Source organism: Phodopus roborovskii, unplaced genomic scaffold, assembly GCF_943737965.1.
Source record: "Phodopus roborovskii unplaced genomic scaffold, PHOROB, whole genome shotgun sequence".
NCBI lineage: Eukaryota > Metazoa > Chordata > Mammalia > Rodentia > Cricetidae > Phodopus > Phodopus roborovskii.
Genome location: NW_026126446.1, coordinates 285,288 through 307,973, shown reverse-complemented (window position 1 = coordinate 307,973; position 22,686 = coordinate 285,288). Strand labels below are relative to the sequence as shown.

The following is a 22,686-nucleotide window of genomic DNA, read 5'->3' as shown; positions in this document are numbered from 1 at the left end:
TATACATTGATATATATTTAGATATGGATATTAATATGCTTTCAAAGATTAAAACACATGTTTTAATTTGTAACAAAGCCATTACTTATAAAAGTTGCAGTGTATAATTTGGATATATAAGCTTAGTATTCCTGATCATTCTCTCATGCTTTTTTCTATTAACTGACAATCCTATGTCAGTATTTAAAAAAAAAAAAAAAAAAAAACAGTTTTATTAGTTCTTCAAGAATCTCCTTTTTAACATTTCCATTCCCCCTCCCCATCTCCAAACAGATCGACCATCTATTTCATACCCACCCAATTTTATGTCCTCATTTTTGAAAAGGTTTATTTATTCCATGTGCATAGGTGTTTTGCTTGCATGTATGCATATGCACCACTGCATGTGTGCCTAGTGTCCATGAAAACTAGAAGACGGTGTTGAATCCTCCGGAACTAGGTTACAGACAGTTTTGAGCTGCCATTTTTGTGCTAGCAACTAAACCTGGGTTGTCTGAAAGAGCAATAAGTGCTCTTAATCTCTGAGCCATATCTCCAAACCCACCTATTTAAAAAAAAATTAACCCATTGAATCCCATTAGTGCTACCTCTGTACTCTAACAGTGGCCACCCACTGGAGCATGTTAGAACCACCAAGGGCTGTGCTCTCCCAGCAGCCATCAGTTACCTAGAGCTCTTTAGCTGGGGATATATCTTAGTATTTTAACATATTTTAATACATGCTTACACATTTTCTTATTCAATTGCTTATCAGTCTTCCCAGTATTATCAAGGAATTTCTATTTGAGTTGTAATTGTTGTATGTTTCTTGCTTCTAACCACATGAAAAGTAGTGTGTTGTATCATTTCATTTCCAATAAAACTCTAGAATATTTTTTTTATTTCAGACAGAGTCTCACTATGTAGCTCTGGCTATCCTGGAATTCACTATGTAGGCCAGGCTGGCCTCAAACTCACAGAGATTCTTCAACCTCTGCCTCCCAAGTGCTTTGATTATACCTGGTTTATTCTACAATAATTTTGATAGACTTTACCTTGGTGAAATTGGTACAAAAAGAGTGTTACTTAGAACATAATTTGGTCTTGCAGTCCTGTGTTTTATCTATGGAGACTAGATTTGGTTCTCAGTGTCATGCAGTTATGTATGATTTTCAAAAAGGTGTGACAGCCATTTATAGATGTGCTAAAGCTCATTGCTGAAGGTACTATAAGGGAATGAACTTCCAAAGAAGGAAGTAGTCTCAGCTTCTCTTACATCATGACTCTTTCCTGATGAGTTTCTCCTGCCCAGCTTAGGTGAGGACTGAGTGGGTAGTTGACTTGTTCAGGTATTTAGCTATCAAGCCCACTTGTCTCTCAAATAAAGCCCTATTCTCCAACTTAACTTTCATTAGCAATAAAGGTAAGGTTTTATTTCTTGCTTTATTTTACAGTTGATTTGGTGATAAGAAATATCATGTCCCAGCTTTCTCATAAATTTCAATAATTATTAGCACTTGACTGTATCTATTCAGATTACTTAAAATTAACTGGCAGTGCTGGGGAGATAGCTCAGTGGTTAGGGGCACTGGCTGCTCTTCCAGATGACCCAGGTTCAATCCCCAGCACCCACATGGGAGCTCACAACTGCCTAACTCCAGTTCCAGGGGATCTGGACACCTTCATACAAACATACATGCAGGCAAAACACCAATGCACATGAAATAAAAATAGATAAAAATTTGGCTGGCCGGTGGTGGTGGCCTACGCCTTTAATTCCAGCACTCAGGAGGCAGAAGCAGGCAGGTCTCTGTGAGTTTGAGGCCAGCCTGGTCTATAGAGCAAGTACCAGGACAGGCTCCAAAGCTATACAGAAAAACCCTGTCTTGAAACCCTCCCCAAAAATTTAACTGGCAATATTGCTTGAAGATGACATAATCTAGTTTGGATATTCTCCAAATTATACTTGGGGTTCTCTTTTTAAACTTTATTTATGTTTTCTGTGCATTTGTTTTTTTGCCATGGGTGTGTTAGGTACCCTGAAACTGGAGTTACAGACAATTGTGAGCTGCTGGGAATTGAACCCAGGTTCTCTGGAAGAGCAGTCAGTGCTCTTAACCACTGAGCCATTTCTTCAGCCCTGTATACTTGGGGTTCTTTATTTTTATTTAAGGAGGATCTTTCTGTGTAACCATGCTTGACCTCAAATTTGTAATACTCCTGCCTTAGCCTTTCAAGTGCAGGGATCATAGGCATAGATACATGTCCCACTCCGTGATCATACTTTTAACCTCACACATTAAAATATCTCAGGTTGGTACCGCAGTTTTAAAAGTATCTTATAATCATATTATTGGTGGGTGACATTAGCATTTAGTTAAAAATAGCTGTATGCATACATCTATGAGTCCTCTGTAATACCTAGAAAAGAAAGAACTTAGCCTATAATACCTAAGAAAGAAAAAAACCTAGCATTTATTAAACAATGTATCAGGTGATGAATTGCATATTAAAGGAGGGTGTCTTTTTGGCCTGGAAGTAAGGTACACAGTTATGTAAGAGTTCCTGTAGAAGCCGACTGAGGTAAAGGGTAAGCAGTAAAAAACTGGTGTATGTAGCTGAGAAAGGATGGAGACATTAGAAGGCTTGGAACAAAGGAGGTTTTAAATAGAAAGATGACTCTGAAAAGGCACAGAGATGAGCTAGAGTGCTGCTGTCTGGAATGTGTCAGGAACTGGGTGGTGTTTGGCTCCTGCAGCTAAGGAAGGCCTCCTAGCCCATATTTACATATGAGGACACCAGTCTGCTGTCAGGACTGGACACTGAAGTTTTCCCACTTCAGTCATCCACCTTGCTACTCAGCATGGTGTTAGGTCCACTAATCCAGATAACTCACTTAACTTAGTCTCATTGTACTTCTATGAAGAAATTCAGCAACTGTGATATTGAATACTGTGTTAAAGTAAAGCAACATCATTTCTCCTGAACAGTTGAATGTTTTTATTAGAATTTCAGGATAAAGAAAAGTGTTCTTCGACTCTTCAAGAAGAAAGTCCTATTGTTTCTAACAACAAAACTCCAGAGGAAAGATTTCAAGAAAGGACAGATGATGTCATTGAGATTCAAGCATCAGGTATGCGGTATGCTTTCAATATACATTCTGTTTCACTTGATTTGGAAGCCTTCTCCCAGATTTGCAGGCCATACCTCTCCCAGATTTGTAAAACAGCTATTTTCCATGTAATTGCTTTTATTTGTTTCAGAAACTTAATTCTATTTCCACTTTTAAGTTGCTTCCAGACATGGGATGCCTGTGCATTATCTCTCTCTTTGTCCTCTTGTCCTACTTTAGCCCATAGCTGCTGTTTCTTCCTTCACTAAAACTGGAACCATTTCCCTACATCATGTGGAAAGACCGAACTGCAGGAGTCCTCAGTCTCTTCTTCCCTGCTGGGGAAATGTGTTAGTAATAATGTATTCTCTCACCTGCTGTTGCAGTGATGTAGGTGGTTCTTGCTGTTATTTTTCAGACACCCAGTGCCAAGCATACTATCTCCTAGAAGCAGCAGCGACTCCTGTCTTAAAGAAGCTTGCTTGCCTCTGTACTTACCCTGCTGCTGATTGGAAATTTGCCACTGTCATTTTTGACCAAACAAGATTCTTCTTAAAGGAACAAGAAAAAATAATAAATGATGCTGTTCACCAAGGTGAGTACAAATCAGATTCAGACTACATGAGGATGCACATTTATAGACAGCTATAGCAATGCAGATCTCAGACCTGGACAAAGCCTTAACTGTAATTTAGCATATAGTATCCATGTCTAGGCCAAGACCAGAAGATTCTCAGTGAATCTCCTAATTGATATGTATTATTTAATAGGGCTCCATTGCAAAAATGAAGTTAACCACATAACTATTCACATGGAACTAATACTTGGCCCTGCTCTGGTCATGCCCAGATGAAATTGCAAAAAACAGTATTGAAAGGATAAAATTATTTGCAGTGATCTTAACTGCATCCCATAATGAAATACAAACATACTCAGCACCAAACAATATAAAACTGACAAGACCTAGTGAAAAGTCATAACGCCAGACAATAAAGAAACAGAAAATAACAGCTCATAATGAGACTAATTCATTGAAACAAACCTAAATCAAATATACTAGAGTTCTCTGAAGTTACTGAAGCTCATGATAACTGTTTCTGCATATTCAGAAGGGGCTTTAGGCCCCTGACAGCCATATTCAGAAATTACTGTTGTCATTGTGGTTCTGGAGAAGGAGAGAACAGAAAAAAAAAAGATTTTAAAACCTCTCAGTCAGTGGATTGAGAACTTCTCTTAGAGTTATTTCTGTCCCTGCTTGTGGCATGCATGTTGGGGTTTGTAGTTGCCTATAGAACAGGCCAGGACATACTATTAGAAAAAAAATAGGAAAGTTACTGTCTGTTGAGTGACATTTTGAAATTTAGCCTCCTTCTCCAGTCCTCCCGTTACCATTCATTTTTAAGTATTGGGTGGTATACCACATACCTCTGTCTTGTGCTTATAGTTGAGTCAGTGGAAGATACAGTGCACTCTGCCTACTACATGCTATCTGGACCAAGTTGTTTGCTAGTAAAGTCAGTTTTCTAAATTCATTAAATTATACATATGTTAGCAAATTAGCACTTTTTAAAAAATAATATAGCTGGGCTGGAGAGATGGTTCAGTTGTTTTAAGAGTATGTGCTTTTCTGCCATGCGGTGGTGGCACACGCCCTTAATCCTGACACTCAGGAGGCAGAGGTAGGCGGATCTCTGTGAGTTTGAGACCAGCCTGGTCTACAAAGAGGTAGTTTCAAGACAACCTCCAAAACCACAGAGAAACCCTGTCTTGAAAAACAAAGAGAGAGAGAGACAGAGACAGAGAGGCAGAGAGAGAGAGACAGAGGAGCAGAAAGAGACAAATGCAGAGAGAGAGAGAAAGAGAGAGAGAGAGAGAGAGAGAGAGAGAGAGAGAGAGAGAGAGAGAATGTGCTTCTTTTACAGAGAGGTCCTAGGTTCAGTAACCACTGATGGTTCCTACCACCTGTAACTGGGTTCTAGGTCATCTGTAACCTTCTTGTGGCCTTTGCCTGCTCCTGTATGCACATGATGCACATAAACTCATAAAGATACTCTTACATAAAAAAAAAAAATAAATCTTTGCTGCTGCATATGATGGTTTATGACTTTAATCATACAACTTAGGAAGCAGGTGAATCTCTGAATTTGTGGCCATCCAGGCTACATAGTGAGACACTGCAACAACAAAAATAAAATAGGGCCAGCAAGATGCCTTAGCAGATAAAAGCACTTGCTGCCAAGCTTGGGGACCTGAGTTTGGTTCCCAGAACCCACATGGTAGAAGAAGAGACACACTCTTGCAAATTGTCTTCTCACCTCTGCACACATGTGTGGAATATACATGCCCTTCTCTCCCCATCTCACAGTTCTACATTCAGAAGAATCCAACCATTCATCTTCAGAAAGTTCTGGAAGTGCATAGAACACTTTAAGTAGACAATTGGCTTGTCCCTCTGAATACTTCTCTTATGTGAGTCATCTGTCTGAGCAAACACTTTTAAGATATCTCCATTTCAAAGTCTTACTTCTTTTTCAAATGTCTACTTCTGTCTTAAGCAGTTAGCAAGTTACTACTTTAATTTTCTTCTTGATTAGAACTGTTGGGTTTTTATTTTCCAACAAAAATAGACATAATTAAATATTCCTTGCCAGTAGGAAATGAGCTGGGCTGTTAGCTGCCTGGGCTTGGTGCTATCTTGAGCATCATGTATCCTCACTAAAGCTGTGCCCTCATCTGTAATGAGATCACAGTAATCCTGATAGGATTATTAGAGTTGGTGGACTAACCTGCTTATCCACAGCCTAACAGTAATACACACCTGCTAATAGACACTAGCTGTTATTACTAAGCAGATCTTATATATATTCTAATTCTCCAATGTGTTAACTATGCTTTTGCTTATACAGGTAAAACTGATGACAGAGAAATAACGTTCAGGCATGCTGCTTTCTTACATCTCCTGGTAACAATCAGAGATGCCCTTTTAACATGCAGTTTGGACACAGCATTAGGTGGGTAGAGAATTTTTTTAATTTTTGCTTTCTTCTTGTTGATAGTCCACCTGAAATGCCTCACTTTTCTAAAAGAGAAAGACTTCTTGAAAAATTATGTAGCCTCCTCACCTATTACACTGATCAACATATATTTTGTCATAATTATCAACGGGGTATATATATGTGTGTGTGTGTTTATGTATGTGTTTATGTTTATATGTGTGTGTGTGTGTGTAGTAAATATTATATACATTTCAGTGCTAAGGATCAAACTTAGACTGTCAGCCCAGACTGGAATGAATATATGTATGTATGTATGTATATGCTGTTTATGCTGTTAGTCTGGGTGTGAATTATAGAGTTCTAATGGCCTTATACAGTTCTGAATGTATAATCAAAATTATGCGCTGGTTTTTAATGTGAAATTTGACGTTTTGGCATATACATTTTAGGTCCTTAGTTTGTGTTTGGAACTTTGCCTTAAAAAGTAGAACTAGCTATTGCTTACAAAATAATTTAGCTCTTACTGTACAGTGGATGGGGAACCATTGAAAAGGAGATGCTACTGGATTAGATTTGTTTTTTAAGTTAATTGTGGGTCTGGAGAAATGCTCAGTGGTTAAGAGTACATGTGCTCTTGCAGTGGACCCCAGTTCAGCTTCCGGCACAACAGGTTGAGCATCTCCAGGAGGATTGTTGCCTCTGACCTCCACAGCATCTGTACTCATGTGCATTTACCTCCAAACATACACATACAGATAACCAAAAACAAATTCTGAGGAGGCAGGGTTTCTCTGTGTAGCCCTGACTGTCCTGTGTGCCACCATGCTTGGCCTACAATAAATCTTTTTTAAAAAGTTAAGACTAACAACAGTATTAAGAATCAGTAATGAGCCAGGCCATTGGTGGAGCATGTCACCTTTAATCCCAGCACCTGGGAAGCAAAGACAGGCCATCTTTGTAAATTCAAGGCCAGCCTGGTTTAAAGATAGAGTTCCAGGACAGCCAAGGCTACACAGAGAAACCCTGTCTCAAAAAAACAAAATAAAGAATAATGAATCAGTAATGAGAATCAGACTTTTAAAAATTGAAAAAAGGAAGTAAAACATAAGTCAATATCTTATGGCTGAAGAGATGGCTCAGAGGTTAATAGCACTAGCTGCTCTTCCAGAGGACCATGGCTCAATTCCCAGCACCCACATGACAACTCCCAACTCTATAACTCCAGTTCCAGGAGACCCAACACTCTCACATAGACATACATGCAGGCAAACACCAAAGCACATAAAAATAGTAAATCATAAAGAATCATTAAAGACAAAACCAAAAAGTAATAAGTCAAATCTAAATGTTATCTGTCAGCCTAGCAGTACTAATATAAGAATTAACAGGCATATGCATGTAAAACATATGGAATAAGAATTATGTATTTAAGTTATCATTTCATTAATTACCCAAATATCTTTTCAGCATCTGATATATAGAAATTGCCAGGTGCTGCAAAAATTCACAAAACTCAGTGGGTCCCAAAATCTCATGGAGAGCTTCTCATAAAAGAAATTCTTGGGATAAAAATCTAGATTTACTAAATATGAACCTTTAAGGACAAGATTTAGGCTCTTTCATGTTTAAGTTGCCCTTTGTAGATAGGTACTGTTGTATATGCTTGTAATGCCAGCTTTTGGGGAGACTAAAAGAATCCCTTGAGCTCTGGTATTTGAGACCATCCTGCAGAACATAGGAAGACCCTGTCCTGTGTGCACTATTTAAACACCAATGTTTTAGCAGATGCATAAATTAATTATGAATAAATGCTATTTACTTTACCCTGAGATTTTATATTCTAATGAGATTGTCATGTGCACTAAAAAATTCAGCTACAAAATTGCATAAATTAAATACTAAGAAAATTCTAATAAATTTCCATGTAAGTGTAGATTCTGAGGTTTATAAGAAGAGTGAATTGATAATAAGCAGGAAGCAGGAAAGATAAGATATATTCAAAGTATGGGAATATGTACAAGTAAATTACTGTTATGTAGTATAAAAATAAAGATGTGGTATTAATTTTCTAGCTTTGCCCAATTTTAAGAACATCATATATTTGAGGAGGAAGATGTGTTTATCTGATTTCAGCATTGTCCTGCTTAATCCCAGGACTTGGGAGGCAAAGGCAGGTGAATCTCTGTCATTTGAGGCAACCTGGTCTACATAACAAATTCTAGGCCAGCTGAGGATATACTGACTCAATAGAATAATAGAATATTTCCCAGATGTGCCTGTATCAAAATATCACACAGTACTTTCATAAGCATGTACATTTTTTAAAATAGTGTTTATGTACTGGATATAAATTTCAACACCAACATATTTTATTAAAATCAGAATAGGACTAAGTGAAATGTTATCTGTCATTGTTTTGTTTCATTTTTGCTTATTTTATTTTTATTGTCTGTGTTTGGGTAATCTGCATTGCCTGTGGAGACCAGAAGAAGCATCATATCCTCTGGAACTAAAAGTTACAAACAATTGTTAACAATTGTTATATATGAGAGGGGTTGCTGAGAACTGAACCTCTGTCCTCTGGGAAAACAGCCAGTGCTCTTACCCACAGAGACACCTCTCCAGAGCTATTAACCATCACTGACGTTTGCTTCCCTAGCCAGGCACGATATTGCACACCTTTAATCCTGGTACTCAGCAGGCAAAGGCAAAGGCAAGAGAATTTCTGTGAGTTCCAGACCAGCCTGGTCCACATAGTGTGTTCCAGGACAGCCAGGGCCTACATAGAGAAATCCTGTCTCAAAAAAACAAAAACCAAGACCAAAAAGATTTATTTTTAGTGATTTTTGCCATAGAGTTATACTAAAAAACATTAAAGGGCTTAACATTGTTCCTTAATTGTTCTTTAACAGGATATTTGTCAAATGCAAAAGATATCTACAAAAGCATGTTAGACTCCTGCTTGGATAACATTTGGAGACAGCTGAAAATTTTACAGTTTATTAACGAAAAAGGCCTAAACCCAATTATAAGATTGAAGAATTACAATGTCAGATACTAAGCAGGTTGCAAAGTCAACAACAAATTAAGGTTGAGTATTAAGCTAAAGCAGATAAAGTAATTAGTATAAATAAGGGGGTATAACATGATTCTATGCATTTAACTTTGAAGTTATAAATAGGCTATGTTTGGTCTTTGACAGTTTTCTCCTTAAGGAAGTTAACAATAGTCTCAGATGCAGAAAGGGGAATTCATGTCATTATTCATTGCCTTCCGATTTAAAATGCTTTAATGTCTGTTATAAATTGTTGTTGGGATTGATTCTCCATCGACTTGGTTCTCCCCACCTGGCATTTGTATAAGATCATAGAAATTTACATCACAATATAACTACAATAATTTATTTTTGGGTAGTGATCTAGAATCTCATCTGACATGATATTGTAAAAAAATACTCTGTATATTTTTATTTTCTTACCCACCCTACATCAATTATATGACAGCTGAATTAATGAAGTTTTAAGGCAAAAATGCCTCTTTAAACCTAATCTAGCAGAAAAGCATGACAAGTGGTCACACTAAGTCTAAATACAATTTTATATGTTTTTTTTTCCTTTTCCATTTCATCACTGCTTTATCCTCAAGTTTATAGTTTGAAAGTCTTGAATGACTTTCATAAGTCATTAAATTAAATCAATATATGAGAAAGTTTTCGCTGATTCACTGCTCCCCTCCAAAAAAGAAACTGCATGTAATGTAGAAGAATGCAGCAGCTACTCCTTTTTCTCCAGGAATTTCAGACTTGTGGGGCTGAAATTAACAGTGAGAAACAGTCTGAGACAACTTGTGCATAGATATTATAGAGGAGAAGACTGAGGCCCTGCCTCAGAACACTTCCCTCTGTGATATCTACTGTTACTGGAATTTAGAACAAAGTTACTTACTTTGTAACTTGTATGTTCCCTTTTTGTTTATAAGACAGGGTTGTCTCAGCAGAGGCTGACCTTGACCTCCTGAGTGCTGGGTTCACGGGGCAACTCTGTTCTCATCCTCATTACTTTTATCTGACCAGTTAAATTTGCTAGTTTTATCTCTGTAGCAAAACTGTGAAAAAGAATAATCCAGCTGGGGATACATTTCAGGGTGGAGCACTTGCTAGCATGTGTAAGGTCCCAGGTGTGACCTCCAGTGCCAAAAAAAGAAATACATATGAGGAAAATAATCATTCAGCAATACATGCAGAATTCTTATTTTTGTCCAGGTACTGATTATAATAAGAATGGACTCAGATGGAGAAAAGCATTTACTTATTAAAACTCTTAAGAAAATAGAAGGTAGGAGCATTTAACTTACACTTCATTTAGTAAATGCTTTAAGTTATACAAATGTATTCATCTAACTGTTATTGACAGTAAAATATCATAAATTTGGCTTCTCAAAATCTAGGACTCAGTGGGGTTTTACCAATGGTTTGGTTCTCCTGTTGCTCAAACTTTCAGAAGTATTTAACTAACAATTTTAAATCAATGTAGACTCTAAGTCTGCAATATTATCTATAATGCACTACATGTATTTTATTAAGAATTGACATGTTTTATAGATTACTTCCTAGTTGCTACATTGATGCTAACTGTTTACAACTGTTTTTGAAACAAAGAAAAATTCATAAAGATTATGTAGCAAACTACATTTTATAGGTAGTAATTGAGGAGATAGTATCCAGCCAGTTTTCTCATTTCAGTGTATACTTTAGCCTTGCTCACTGATACTCCCTCCGCCAGCCCTTTCTTCTTTGAGCTTTGGAGCCCATTGCTTGCATGCAGTTTCTATTATCCTATAACTGAAACGTGACTTTCTCTCACAAGCCGTTGCTTCTTCTGTAACTCTCTCATATGGAAGCTGAATATTATCCTTTTAAATTTTTATTTATTTGTGTATATAAATGTGAATTCCTACCTACATGATGGAAGGAGAGAACCAACACCTGCAAGTTACTTTCTGTCCTAAACACACAAACATACACACTAAATAAATAAGTCAGGAAAGTGCTGCACGATATTAGCACGTGGTGTGGAGGTGAGGAAATGATTGACGGCCGCAGCTCTTTTCTGGGCTTCAGGCTGAGTACCCAGTTGCTTTTGACACTTACTGTCTTCATTGTCTGCTGACATAAAAGTCTTGAATATACAACTGGCAAAGCTTGAAGTCTTTCAGACTGACGACTTTCCTCAGCCAGGAGCTAGCTGGGCTTTTTTTTTTTTTTTTTTTTTTAATCTAATAATATGGGGGGGAAAAAAATCTAGTTTCATTTTCCATGTTTAAAGATCTAGTAAGGCACTCACCATGCCATTAATTGGTTTTTAGGTTCATTTAGACTTTAGATGATATGAGTCACCTTATGATTTATGTAAAGAAATAATACTTGTTTATTGACACCAATCTATGTGTTACCAAATAATATTACACAAAATGCCATTATTACATATTAACTTTATGAACATTACAATTTATGGAAGTACACTAATAGATTATAGAATTAATTTAGACTTAGTTTAACTGTTCTTTAATTAGTTATGTTAACCAAAAATAAGCTAGATGAATATAAATTGTAAGGTAATAAGTTCTGTTTCTTATACAGACAGTAAACAAGTGCAAACACACATTTGCTCATATCACATTGAAATACCCTCCCTTGCTGATTTTGTTATGTACTTACTTTTTGGCTAGAGAAAGAATAAGAATCTACTATAATTTGGGGCAAAATAATGTTAAATGCACAACTTATGAGTATTTAATATGGCTGATTTAAAATGAAATATTTGACTGTTTTTGTTGGCATAAAAACTTTGGGTCCACATGATTTTTGTATATACACACCAGAAAAATTGCTTATAAGTTTCTAATAAACTAGACTTAGAAATGTAATCTGGAAAACCTTATTTCAAGTAATTTCTTTGCTTACAGAATTTCAGTTTATTTTTATCAGAGTGAAATTTGTGACACTGGAAAAAAATTATTATTAAAAAAATTAAAAATCTTGTTGAAAGAAAACTGTTTTTTTCCCCCAACAGGTTTAACATTGACTGTTTTACGTTCAAATGAGAGAAAAGATTTCCTGGAAACTACCAGTGTTTTAAAAGGGTAAGATTGTACTCTTTTAATCTATGGCATATTTCCACAGGAAAGGGAGAGCCCCCCCCCCAAAGTTTGGGCTGTGCTCAGTGTGGGGTGCTCACAGGACATGAATGGGCCTTGGGCTTGAACCCTATACTTGGGAAGGTGATCCTTTCAGAGTTCTGTTTAAGAAAATCTGAAGTTCATGACTTTATTCTCCCCATGAGAAATGCCTTAAAACACTTTAACTCTCAACATAGTCATGTCTGTTTAATAAAATTAGTATCCATGAATTTAGTTCAGTCATATTTTAATGTCCCCAAATTATCATCATTGTTTTTTAGAATAGAAATACTGCCAGGCGGTAATGGTACACCTTTTTAACCCCAGCACTGGGGAGGCAGAAATAGGCAAATGTCTGAATTCAATGCCAGCCTGGTCTACAGAGTGAGGTCTAGGACAACCAGGGCTACACAGAGAAACCCTGTCTCGGGGAGGCCGGAATGGAGGGAGGGGAAATGCCTTTTAAAACATAATCTTGTTTTCTTCAGTTTCTTGGCTTGTCATGTCTCCTTCCTTTCTTCCTGGGGAGGGCCTGCTAATAAATAATAGACCTAGCACTGAGTTGATTTTTGTTTGTTTGGTTGGTTGGTTGGTTGGTTGGTTGGTTGGCTTTTTGAGACTGGGTTTCTCTGTTTAACGGGCCTAGCTGTTCTGGAACTCACTTTGTAGACCAGGCCTCGAATTCACAGAGATCTGCCTGTTCTGCCTCCCAAGTGCTGGGGTTAAAGGCATGTGCCACCTTTACTTTGTCTTATTTCACACAGAAATTATTTCTAATATTGGGATCCAAATAATGAAAGAAATATAAATAAAATAGAAGCCCATAAAAACTAGGCATAAACACTTTAAACTTCTGGTTTGATCCAGATAGAAAGGAGTAGTGAAGGGTTTGAATTACATTAGATGCTGTATTACAGGAAGATGATGAGACAGCAACACTTATACTACTGTGCCCATCATTTCTTGTTTTCGTTCAATGCTTATTAAGCCCATTGATAAGAAACAATTCCATCTGACAGTTGTCAGAAAATACCCTTCTATGTAGAGTCTCAAAATTAAGATTTTACATTGGTGAGGTGAGGCAGTTTTTCATGTTGATATCTATTATTGATGATACTCGGTAATAAATTCAGAATTACATTTGAGGTATGAGCAGATGGAATTTTGTATGTTCTGATCTTTTTTGAAAGTATGATATCTGAGAGAAAGATAAAATGAAGCTGGGTGGTGGTGATATACACCTTTAATCCCAGCACTGGGAAGGCAGAGGCATTTGAGGCCAGCCTGGTCTACATAGCGAGTTCCAGACAGCAGGACTACATAGATTGTCTAAAAGAGCACAAACAAAACAAAACAAGAAAAGAAAGATAAAATGGGGTTAACACAGTGAGAGCATTGAGCAAAAAGTGTTCCAGTGCTTTTCCTGTTGAATTGGCGAGGTCAGGAGAGCACAGGCAGCCATCTTCACTGCTCCAGCTAAAGAAGGACGAGTGTACTTAGATTGTCTTGGCCTGCTTTTGTCTTCAGTACAAGTTCCTGTGTGGTTGTGCACAATCACAATATTGGAGCAGATTTCCCCTGGAGCAGCTTCTCACTCGTGGTGGAGTACAATCACGTGGGACACTCTTGCTGGGCCAGGCACTGCCAGCAGCTGAGCGTACCTTTCCTGGCCCTGAAAGCCGTTCTTCCAGACACAGCTTCTCTGAAAAGTAAGGAGATAAGCCGGTGTCCCGCTCTCCAGTAGGGTAGAACTGTTCTATTTGAAGAAATATTCTTCTTTGTTTGAATTTCTATTTATAAAATAAACAATACATCTGTATAGTTTCTTTAACGTACACCTCCATTACTACTGTTTTATAAAAAAAGAGAAAGATGTTGTGGAAGAAAATGTAAACATTTATAATTCTCTTACTTAGGAAACACCTTGCTGGATAGATTTGGTGGGTTTCCCTTGGAAATTCAGATCCCATACATATTTTTTGCTTCTGAAGGATTACTTAATGCCCCAGAAATACTCCGGCTGCTGGAATCTGAGTAAGCCACCCTTTTTAGATGTTGATCTCAGCAACTTCAGTGTGTGTATGTGTATGTTCTGATTAGTTAATTACACTGTACATGTTATGCCTTATCTTCCTGATCCAAGACTAGACTAGTACAAGAACTTCTTTCCAAAAAGTATATCAATTTATATTTCTAGTCCCTAAACTATAATTATTGAATAATACCTTTTATAATGCTTACTAATTTTATTAGCAAAATGAAATTGAATTTTTCTTCAATTTGCATTTTATTTAAATTTCTCTTGTTACCAGCACAAAAGAAATATCTTGTGTGTTCTTTTTCTGGGAATTACATGTTCAAACATTTGAGCCATTTGCAATATTCACAATGAGGAGGAAACAGCATGGAAAACAGGATTATTAAGTTCTAGATGAATGGTTGGGTTTTCAGGTTATTAGTTTTAAGGTTATGCCAACATTGAGTGTTTTAAATTTAAAAATACTGTATCATAGTACACAGGAATATTGAAGTGAACATCAGTGAAGGAAAACAGAGATACTACTTTCAGATAAAATACAAATCAACATTATATTATTTTGTTTTCATATTGAAAGGCTAGGGACACATAAAAAACTATTAGCTGATAAAAAGTAGTTAAAGTGTAGACAGAGACTTGTGTAGCTCAGTTGTTGAATGTACTTAATATGTGTGGTATGAGGCCACTGAGTATTTGTGAGGCCCTGAATTTAACCTCCAGCAACAGCTTGACCTCCAGAAGTAAGTCAGTTTAAAAAAGAGAGGAGAAAAATCTGATAAACAGGAAATCTTACAGTTTTATCAGTTACTGTTAAAGAACAAGAATAAATCAGTCAAAACATTTGTAATGGCAATATACATAAATATATATATGTATATATACATATATACATATGAATATTCAGTACAGTTACTAAGACAGCATATAATTTTTAAGAGGATTGTCATTGTAAAAGAAAAAGATGAAAAAGAAGTTAACAGGGCCTGGAGAGAGGGCTCAGCTATTAATAGTGCCTGCCGAGGACCAGAGTTTGGTTCCCAGCACCCAGATTGGGCAACTTATAAACACCTGTAACTCTAGTGGTGACTCAGGGAATCTGAAGCCCTGTTCTGGCCTCCATAAGCAGCAGAATGCACATGCTCTCTCTCTCTCTCTCTCTCTCTCTCTCTCACACACACACACACACACACACACACACACACACACACAAATTAAAACTAAATCTTTAAACAAATAAAAATTTAAAAAGAGATGAACACAATTTAAGGAGAAACCAATAGAAAATGCACCAGAGGTCTTCCAAGCTGAGCAGGTACAGATTAGAAAAGTCTCTGGTTTATTTTATACACTGAATGAATCACAACTTCCTTCCCAAAATTGAAAGAGTAAGTTGATTTATGGAAAAACAGTTCAGAAGAACAGCACAATACTCTACAGAGTGTTTTTTTAACCACAGCTTTATTTTCACTGGAGAATATTGTCTTTTGCAGCTATGATATCACACTAGTGGAGAGATGCTGCTGTGAGTCACTGAAACTCTTTGGAAGCACAGAGCATTATGGAGTGGTCACAGTTGATGAGCAGACTGCTGTAGTTGTACAGGTAAAACCATGTAATAAGAAATTAAAACTCAGGTGGAAAGTGAATGGGGGGAAGATTAACATGAGGAGTAGGGAACAAATATGACCAAAGATATACAAATTATCACGTAATAAATATATTAAAAATAAATTAAGCATATTAAAATAATACAACTATGTAATTTTGTATTACTTAACTACAATCTGTGATCTCTAAATTTTACAAATGGGCACAGTACTAATTATCACCATGGAAAATGACTACCAATCTTCCTAGATGCCATATAAATTTTAAAATACTTAGGGAAGATAAAGATAAGTCAGGCAAAGTAGTGTATATCTGCAACCCTGTCACAGGATTGCAAGTTTGAGACCAACCTGAGTTATATAGCAAGACCCTAACTCAAAACAAAAAAAAAATGATAAAATAAATAATCTCTAGCATTGTATTTTGGCCTATTTTAAAATTACTTCTAAAAAATTAGTGCAGGAAGTTTTAAGAAGTAAATACCAAGGACTAGGGGTAGTAGACTGCTTGGCTAGTGTGCACAAAGCTCCAAGTGTGATCACCAGCTGTACAAGCAAAGCAAGATAAAGAAAACCAAGAACCAGCCACTCTTTCATATAAAAAATATGGTATAATTTTATGTGGCTAGGTAGTCCATTCATTACTTCTTTTCTGTCTCATGTGTATATGTGTGTGACTGTGTGGGTTTATGTGCAACACATGCATACAGGTGCATAAGGATTCCTGGAACTAGAATTATGGGTGATTATAAACTGCCCAATCTTAGTGCTGGGAACAGAACAGATCTGGGCTCTCTGTAAGAGGAGTAGTGGGGGCTGAGCCATCCTTCCAGCCTCCAAAAAGTATAATATTAATTGATGATTAGAAATGTGGAGTTTCCCCTAAGGCAAATATGGATTACTTCAAATTTGTTTTTTAAAGAGAGAATCTCCAAAAATACATAGAATTTGGATCAATCTCCTCACCTGCAGTACTGCACCCAGCTGGGTACTCAAACCACAGCTAATGACACATTAACTTACAACAGTGAGGCTCATAAATTTGTTAAAATACATAATTTGGAAGGTAAGATGAATAAATTCTTAGAAGAATCTTCTTATATGTTTACTTGATTGATGAACCAGTTGTAAAGAAATGGAGATTGGAGATCAGGTTTGATGATACAGAGTATAAATTATTGGTAAATGTGATAAGGTCTGATTTGGTGAGCAAAAACTACAATATAAGAATGACATAATGGAAATGTTCAAGTACTGGATTTTTAAAGAGACAGCATTTCTTTAAAATTTAAAGTTCTCAATTATTTGTTGACTTGGAAAACTGCCTTAATCCACAGATATAGCACTTCTGTTAAAAGAAGGACATGTCTTAAATGTCCTTTATCAAATGTCCAATTAAACTTTAATAATTGAAGGAAAAGAGGATCTAGACCATTGAGGGACCCAGGAAGTCTACCAAGCCATCCCTTTTAACCTGCAGTGCAGGCTGCAGGGTTTGAGTCAGATCGTAATGGAAAGTGCTCTTACAGTTGCACCATCAGCAGGTTATCCCACAGGTTTCTAAGTGTATCCAGATCCCAGTCCGCAAAGCACTTCACCAGCACAGGAACACTGACTTGGCCATTTTATTCATGTTGGGCTGTGGAAGACTCATGAGGCTTCCTGGTTGGTGTTGTCACACTAGTTTCTTGTTTTATGTCTACTGCAGCTTTCCCCTGGTTTTTGTATGAATTTCATTTTTACATTAAACCATACCCATGCCTCTTAAGTTACCATTTATGTACCAGACTATTGAAATTTTTAAGCAGTAGTCAATCTGATGTATCTTCCCATTTTCTTTATTTTTTTTTATAGGACCTAGAAGAATTATATTATGAGAAGGCATCAGACAATATCATTATGAGATTAATGGCATTGTCATTCCAGTATAACTGTTGTTGGATAATACTATATCCCAAGGAAACATTAAGTTCAGAGTAAGTAAACATTTCTTCCTCCAAAGTCATGTTCCTAGTTTTCTTCAATCCTCTTTGTGCACAAATGTTCATCTAGTGTGCTTTAAATGAGGGGGTTCTGGGGATGGAGGCAGGATACGAAAACAAAGAACTCTGGAGATGACACATGTTGTCCTGGACATTCTGTTCAAATCATCCCCTCCTACCCCCTCTCATTAAGAGTTATTATTTTATGTGTTTTATTTCTTTGGAATCCTGGACTTGTTTGCTAAAAGATAAATCCTTTTTAAACCATTTCTAAAATGATGTTAATACACTGAATGCATAACTGTTTTGTTATGTACTTACGTCATTGATGGGCTTAACCAAAACATTAGTAAATGCCATGGCCAGACAATGGCTTGAGTCATCACTATTTTTCCTTTCCTTTACTGATAAGCATAATAAATATCCTCCGTCAGCTGGCCTTTCTATCTCAGGATTGTCAACAGTGCTTTTATCTTTCACTGCTATGAAGCGTCTAAGATGGTTTCAGTAGTCTGTTGCTCCAAACTCCCCCAGTTCATGACACTTCAATGCCTTTGATTGTCCACCGTCCTAAGATTTTCCCCTACCTGCAGATCTTCTTTATGTCCGTCTCTGAATATATTTGTATTGAGTTCTCTCTCCTGTTCTATTCATTAGCCATCTTATTTACTACAGCTTTTGTCAGTATCTGTTGGTATATAATTATTATGTTTCTTTCTGCAGCTGCAGTCTTTCTCGGGAATTCCTGGCATAAATCTCTAAATCTTTACCAAATATCTCCCCCCTCATATTCCACAAACTCTCAAAGTTAACATGCTCAGATATGAACTTACTGTATAGTCTCTGTCCCCCCAAATCTGTATTTCTTCTTATCTGCCCTGTAGCAATTTTTTACTGTCTGTCTATCTTTCCTGCATTTATACTACCAATACCTTAGCTCAGATTCTCACTATTTCATGTGGATTGTTACACTACCTGTTATTTTTCTATCTCCAGATGTCTCTCCGTGTTCCCTAAGTAGTGTGTCATTGCCCAGTTGATGCCCCTAAAACCAGCTCCTATTATTCCATTCTTAAGAAAAGCCTTTCCTGAGAGGCTGGGGAAATAACTCAGTCACTAAAGTGTTTGGCATAAGGAACTGAGTTTGAATCCAAGGACCTGAGTTCAAATCCCAGAACCAATGTTGAAGAAAACAACAACGAATCAGTCAGGCATGATGGTATACATTTTAATCCCAGTGCTGGGGAGGCAAAAATAAGTGGGTCCCTGTCGCTCACTGACCAGCCAGCCTAGCCTGCTTGGCCAGTGCCAGACCAATTTTAGACCCTGTCTAAAAAAGCACCTGAGAAATGACACTTGAGATGTTTGCTTCTGGCTCGAGTAGAGCCCAGTAGTGAACACCTTTAATCCCAGCCAGAAGCAGACAGATCTCTGTGAGTTTGAGGATGGCCTGGCTACATAGCAAGCTCCAGACCAACCAGGGCTCCATAGTAAGACCCTGTCTCCAAAAACTGAAGACAGAAGAGGAGAAGGAAAGATCATCAACTTCTGGTTCTATATGTATATGTATAAGTGCAAACACACACACACACACACACACACACACACACACACACACACACACATGTCTTTACTGAGTTCCTAGTTACCTACTGAATACAATACAAACTATGACCCATGACCATATATGTGAGGTGTCAGGGATGTGACCCACCTGTATTTTCAGGGTTCTTCTTCACTGCCTTCCAGTTTAGCCAGATGCTTTCTACTGTCACCCATTTCTTTTCTATGTCTTCAACTGTTTCCTCTAGTGAAACTATACTCAATTTTTTTTCAGTCCCAGGTACTGTGTTTTCTACTCCCTACTCACACCTTTCCATCCTGTGAACTGCTTAGCTCTATGTTTCTTCTATGTTTTGATTCTTTGGTACATGTTCTACAGCATAAGGGCACACTGTTTTCATGTGATAGATGCCCAGTAATTGTTCATTGATTGAGTCAGCCTTTCCTACAAAATTGCTAACCAGTTTGACTCACTTTATTCCTATAATATTACACCCCACCTAACTCAGAGAAGGCTTTATATATTCTTTAAATTGGTTGTTAAATAAGGTATCTATATATTTGACATTGCCTGTGATTTTTTTCCACTTTCTTGACACCATTGTTTAGTAGTTTACTGAACTCTTCCTGTATAATTATTATCTTGTGAGGATAGATTCAAACTGGAGTCTAAGAGTCTAAACACCTTGGCTCTTAAATCCTTTTCTATTAACAGATAGCCCCAGCAAGTCCTTTCTACCTGGCTACAGAGTAAAAACTGTGGTTTCTGCTTTACCACCCTCACTTTGAAGATTAATAAGACCTATAAAACACATCAAGCTTGGTGTCTACTTACAGGCAGTTTGTTATGGGAAATTTTCCCACAAGCCTGGTCCCACAGCTGTGTCAGCCCCAAATAACACACAGAGACACTGTATTAGATATAAAGCTGTTGGCCTGTTACTAGAGTTTCTTATTGGCTAGCTCTGTCTTAAATATTAACCCATTTCTATCTATCTAAGTATTTCCATGTGGTCTTATCTTACCGGAGAGAGGGTGCAGAGTTCTTCTCAAGTCCCTACATCTTGAATCTCCACTACATCTCCCAGAATCCTCTTTGTCTCCTAGTCCTGCCTATCTTGCTCTCCTATTTGCTAACAATGCTTTATTCATTAACCAATAAGAGAAACATATTTACAGAATGACATCTCCCATCAGCCTACTTATAAATAATTTTAAGTTTTATCTAAAGCTTGAAAATTTTTTATATAAATTACTTATTTGCAAGTTTTCTAAGGTTGTTTTCAGATTGCTATTTACCTATAGTTTTGTGGTTCAACTGAAATACAGAGGAGAATAGCAAAAGATCCCAATGTATTTTTGTCTATCACATAATGTTCTGGGATACCTTTATTTTTATCAGAATATACAGTATGAACATTTTTGTGATATCACAAATATAATTATTTTCAGAATTATTATTTTCATAGTTCTGTGTTATTAGATAATTATAACTTTTTGTTTTGCTTTGTTTTTTGAGACAGGGTTTCTCTGTGTAGCCCTCAAACTCTTTGTAGACCAGGCAGACCTTGAACTCACAAAGATCTGCCTGTATCTGCCTCCAGAGTATTGTGTTTAAAGTCATGCACTACTACCACCTGGCTGATAATTGTAATCTCTAAGTAGTATATCAATAAGCTGATCAATGAAAGAAATAGAAAATGCAGAAGGAATGGTTTGCATTATCTTAGTTATTCAGGAATCTCAAGAAAGAGCATCAACATCCTTTGAGCAGCCTTGGTTTGGTGTTTGCCAGAGTCAGTGTATAGCTGCACTCATGACTATGATGTACTGCAGTCCAATGTTAACATTCTATAATGCAAAATATGCAAGAGAGGAAGCTCACTGGACAAAGCCCCGAGAAAACTTCCAAGAATCTTTTCCTAGTTCACACACAAAGGTGCTTGGTTTTCTTAGCAACAAGCTGTGACAAAACTAAAAACCATTAGCCATTCAGGAAGCTTATTAGAGACACAATGACCAGGGTTAAGGGCTTAGTGCAAGTCAAAGCTTCCAGGGCTCAGAAGGTAAGAAAATATTCAGCAGAATTCATGTTGTTGGTACAAACAGCTTGGGAACAGTAAGTTACTCTGACAAAACTTTTTACTTTGTGGAGAAAGTGTGTCTTGTGTTATGTGACATCATTCATGGGGAGATGCAAACAGACATCTACTCACCCTGAACAGGGAACCATTAACAAAGCAAGGATACCACTACAGTCCAACTGGGTGAACCAATGGATTTACTGGGTTATTTCAGGGGTGTGAGGGAAGGGTTAACCAGGAGCAGAAATGACTCAATTCGAAAAAAATGTGACCAAAAGCTCACTGAAGCTATAAACCTGTACCTCACTGCACAACTACCAGCAGTTTGACAGGCTATAGAATGTCCTTCCTAGGCAGCTCAACAGGAAGAGGCTCAGACCACCCACACTGCCTTGAGGAGATAAATTAGCCAAGCTGTCTGGAAAAAGCAGACCAGGGGAACTACCTGGAGATGCTCAGGCCTACTAAACTGTCTGGGGGGAAAGTGCCCCAACCATATGAGCTGTCTACAAATTATGCAGTGAGCTCCAGATTCCCAGCTTTTGTGAACTGTCCTGGTAATAGGGATCCTACTCCCTTATGGTAAGTAGCCTTGTAAAAAGTATCCTGTTCCTTTATGGTAGGTGGCCTGGTAATAGGTGTCCTATTCTATGTGTCTAAGTCAACCCTGGAGGTAAGAATGGAGTGAGTCAGATTTTCTCCTCACCCATGATCTCCTACACACATACCCTAGTATCCCTAGATTTAATAGTGTGGTTAGAGATAGGAGGTGGAAATGTCCTTTCCAGAGAGGATAAAGTAAGTACAAGGAGAAATGGGACATGCCTGCAACAAAATGTCTACTGAGTAAACATGTAATAATGTCATTCTTAGGTTCCATCTCACAGAAATGTTTAGTGAATAAACATGTAATAATGTCACTCATATGAAATCTCTACTAAGTAAACATGTAATAATGTCACTCTTAGGTACCATCTCACAGAAAAGACACTTCATCATCTCGCACAGATTTATGCAGCTTTGGTTTCCTCGGGTCTTAAATCTGAAGAACTGGATGTAAAGGTATTATTTTCCTATATATCCACAAGCATTGTTCATAAACTAAAATTAGACTTGAATTCAAGTGCCCAATGTGAAGAAACATTAAG

The 22,686-nt window shown here is 37.2% G+C and overlaps 1 protein-coding gene across 1 annotated transcript in view; it reads left to right on the top strand.

Moving 5' to 3' along the window:
* The window catches only part of Shoc1 (shortage in chiasmata 1), a 75,988-nt gene that overhangs the window by 41,084 nt on the left and 12,218 nt on the right, over positions 1-22,686 (top strand). The window contains 12 exon segments of the mRNA XM_051187864.1: positions 2,987-3,112; positions 3,510-3,686; positions 5,998-6,102; positions 9,000-9,089; positions 9,092-9,177; positions 10,349-10,421; positions 12,159-12,228; positions 13,792-13,973; positions 14,181-14,298; positions 15,793-15,904; positions 17,764-17,885; positions 22,507-22,600. Coding sequence (XP_051043821.1) covers positions 2,987-3,112; positions 3,510-3,686; positions 5,998-6,102; positions 9,000-9,089; positions 9,092-9,177; positions 10,349-10,421; positions 12,159-12,228; positions 13,792-13,973; positions 14,181-14,298; positions 15,793-15,904; positions 17,764-17,885; positions 22,507-22,600 — 1,355 coding nt within the window.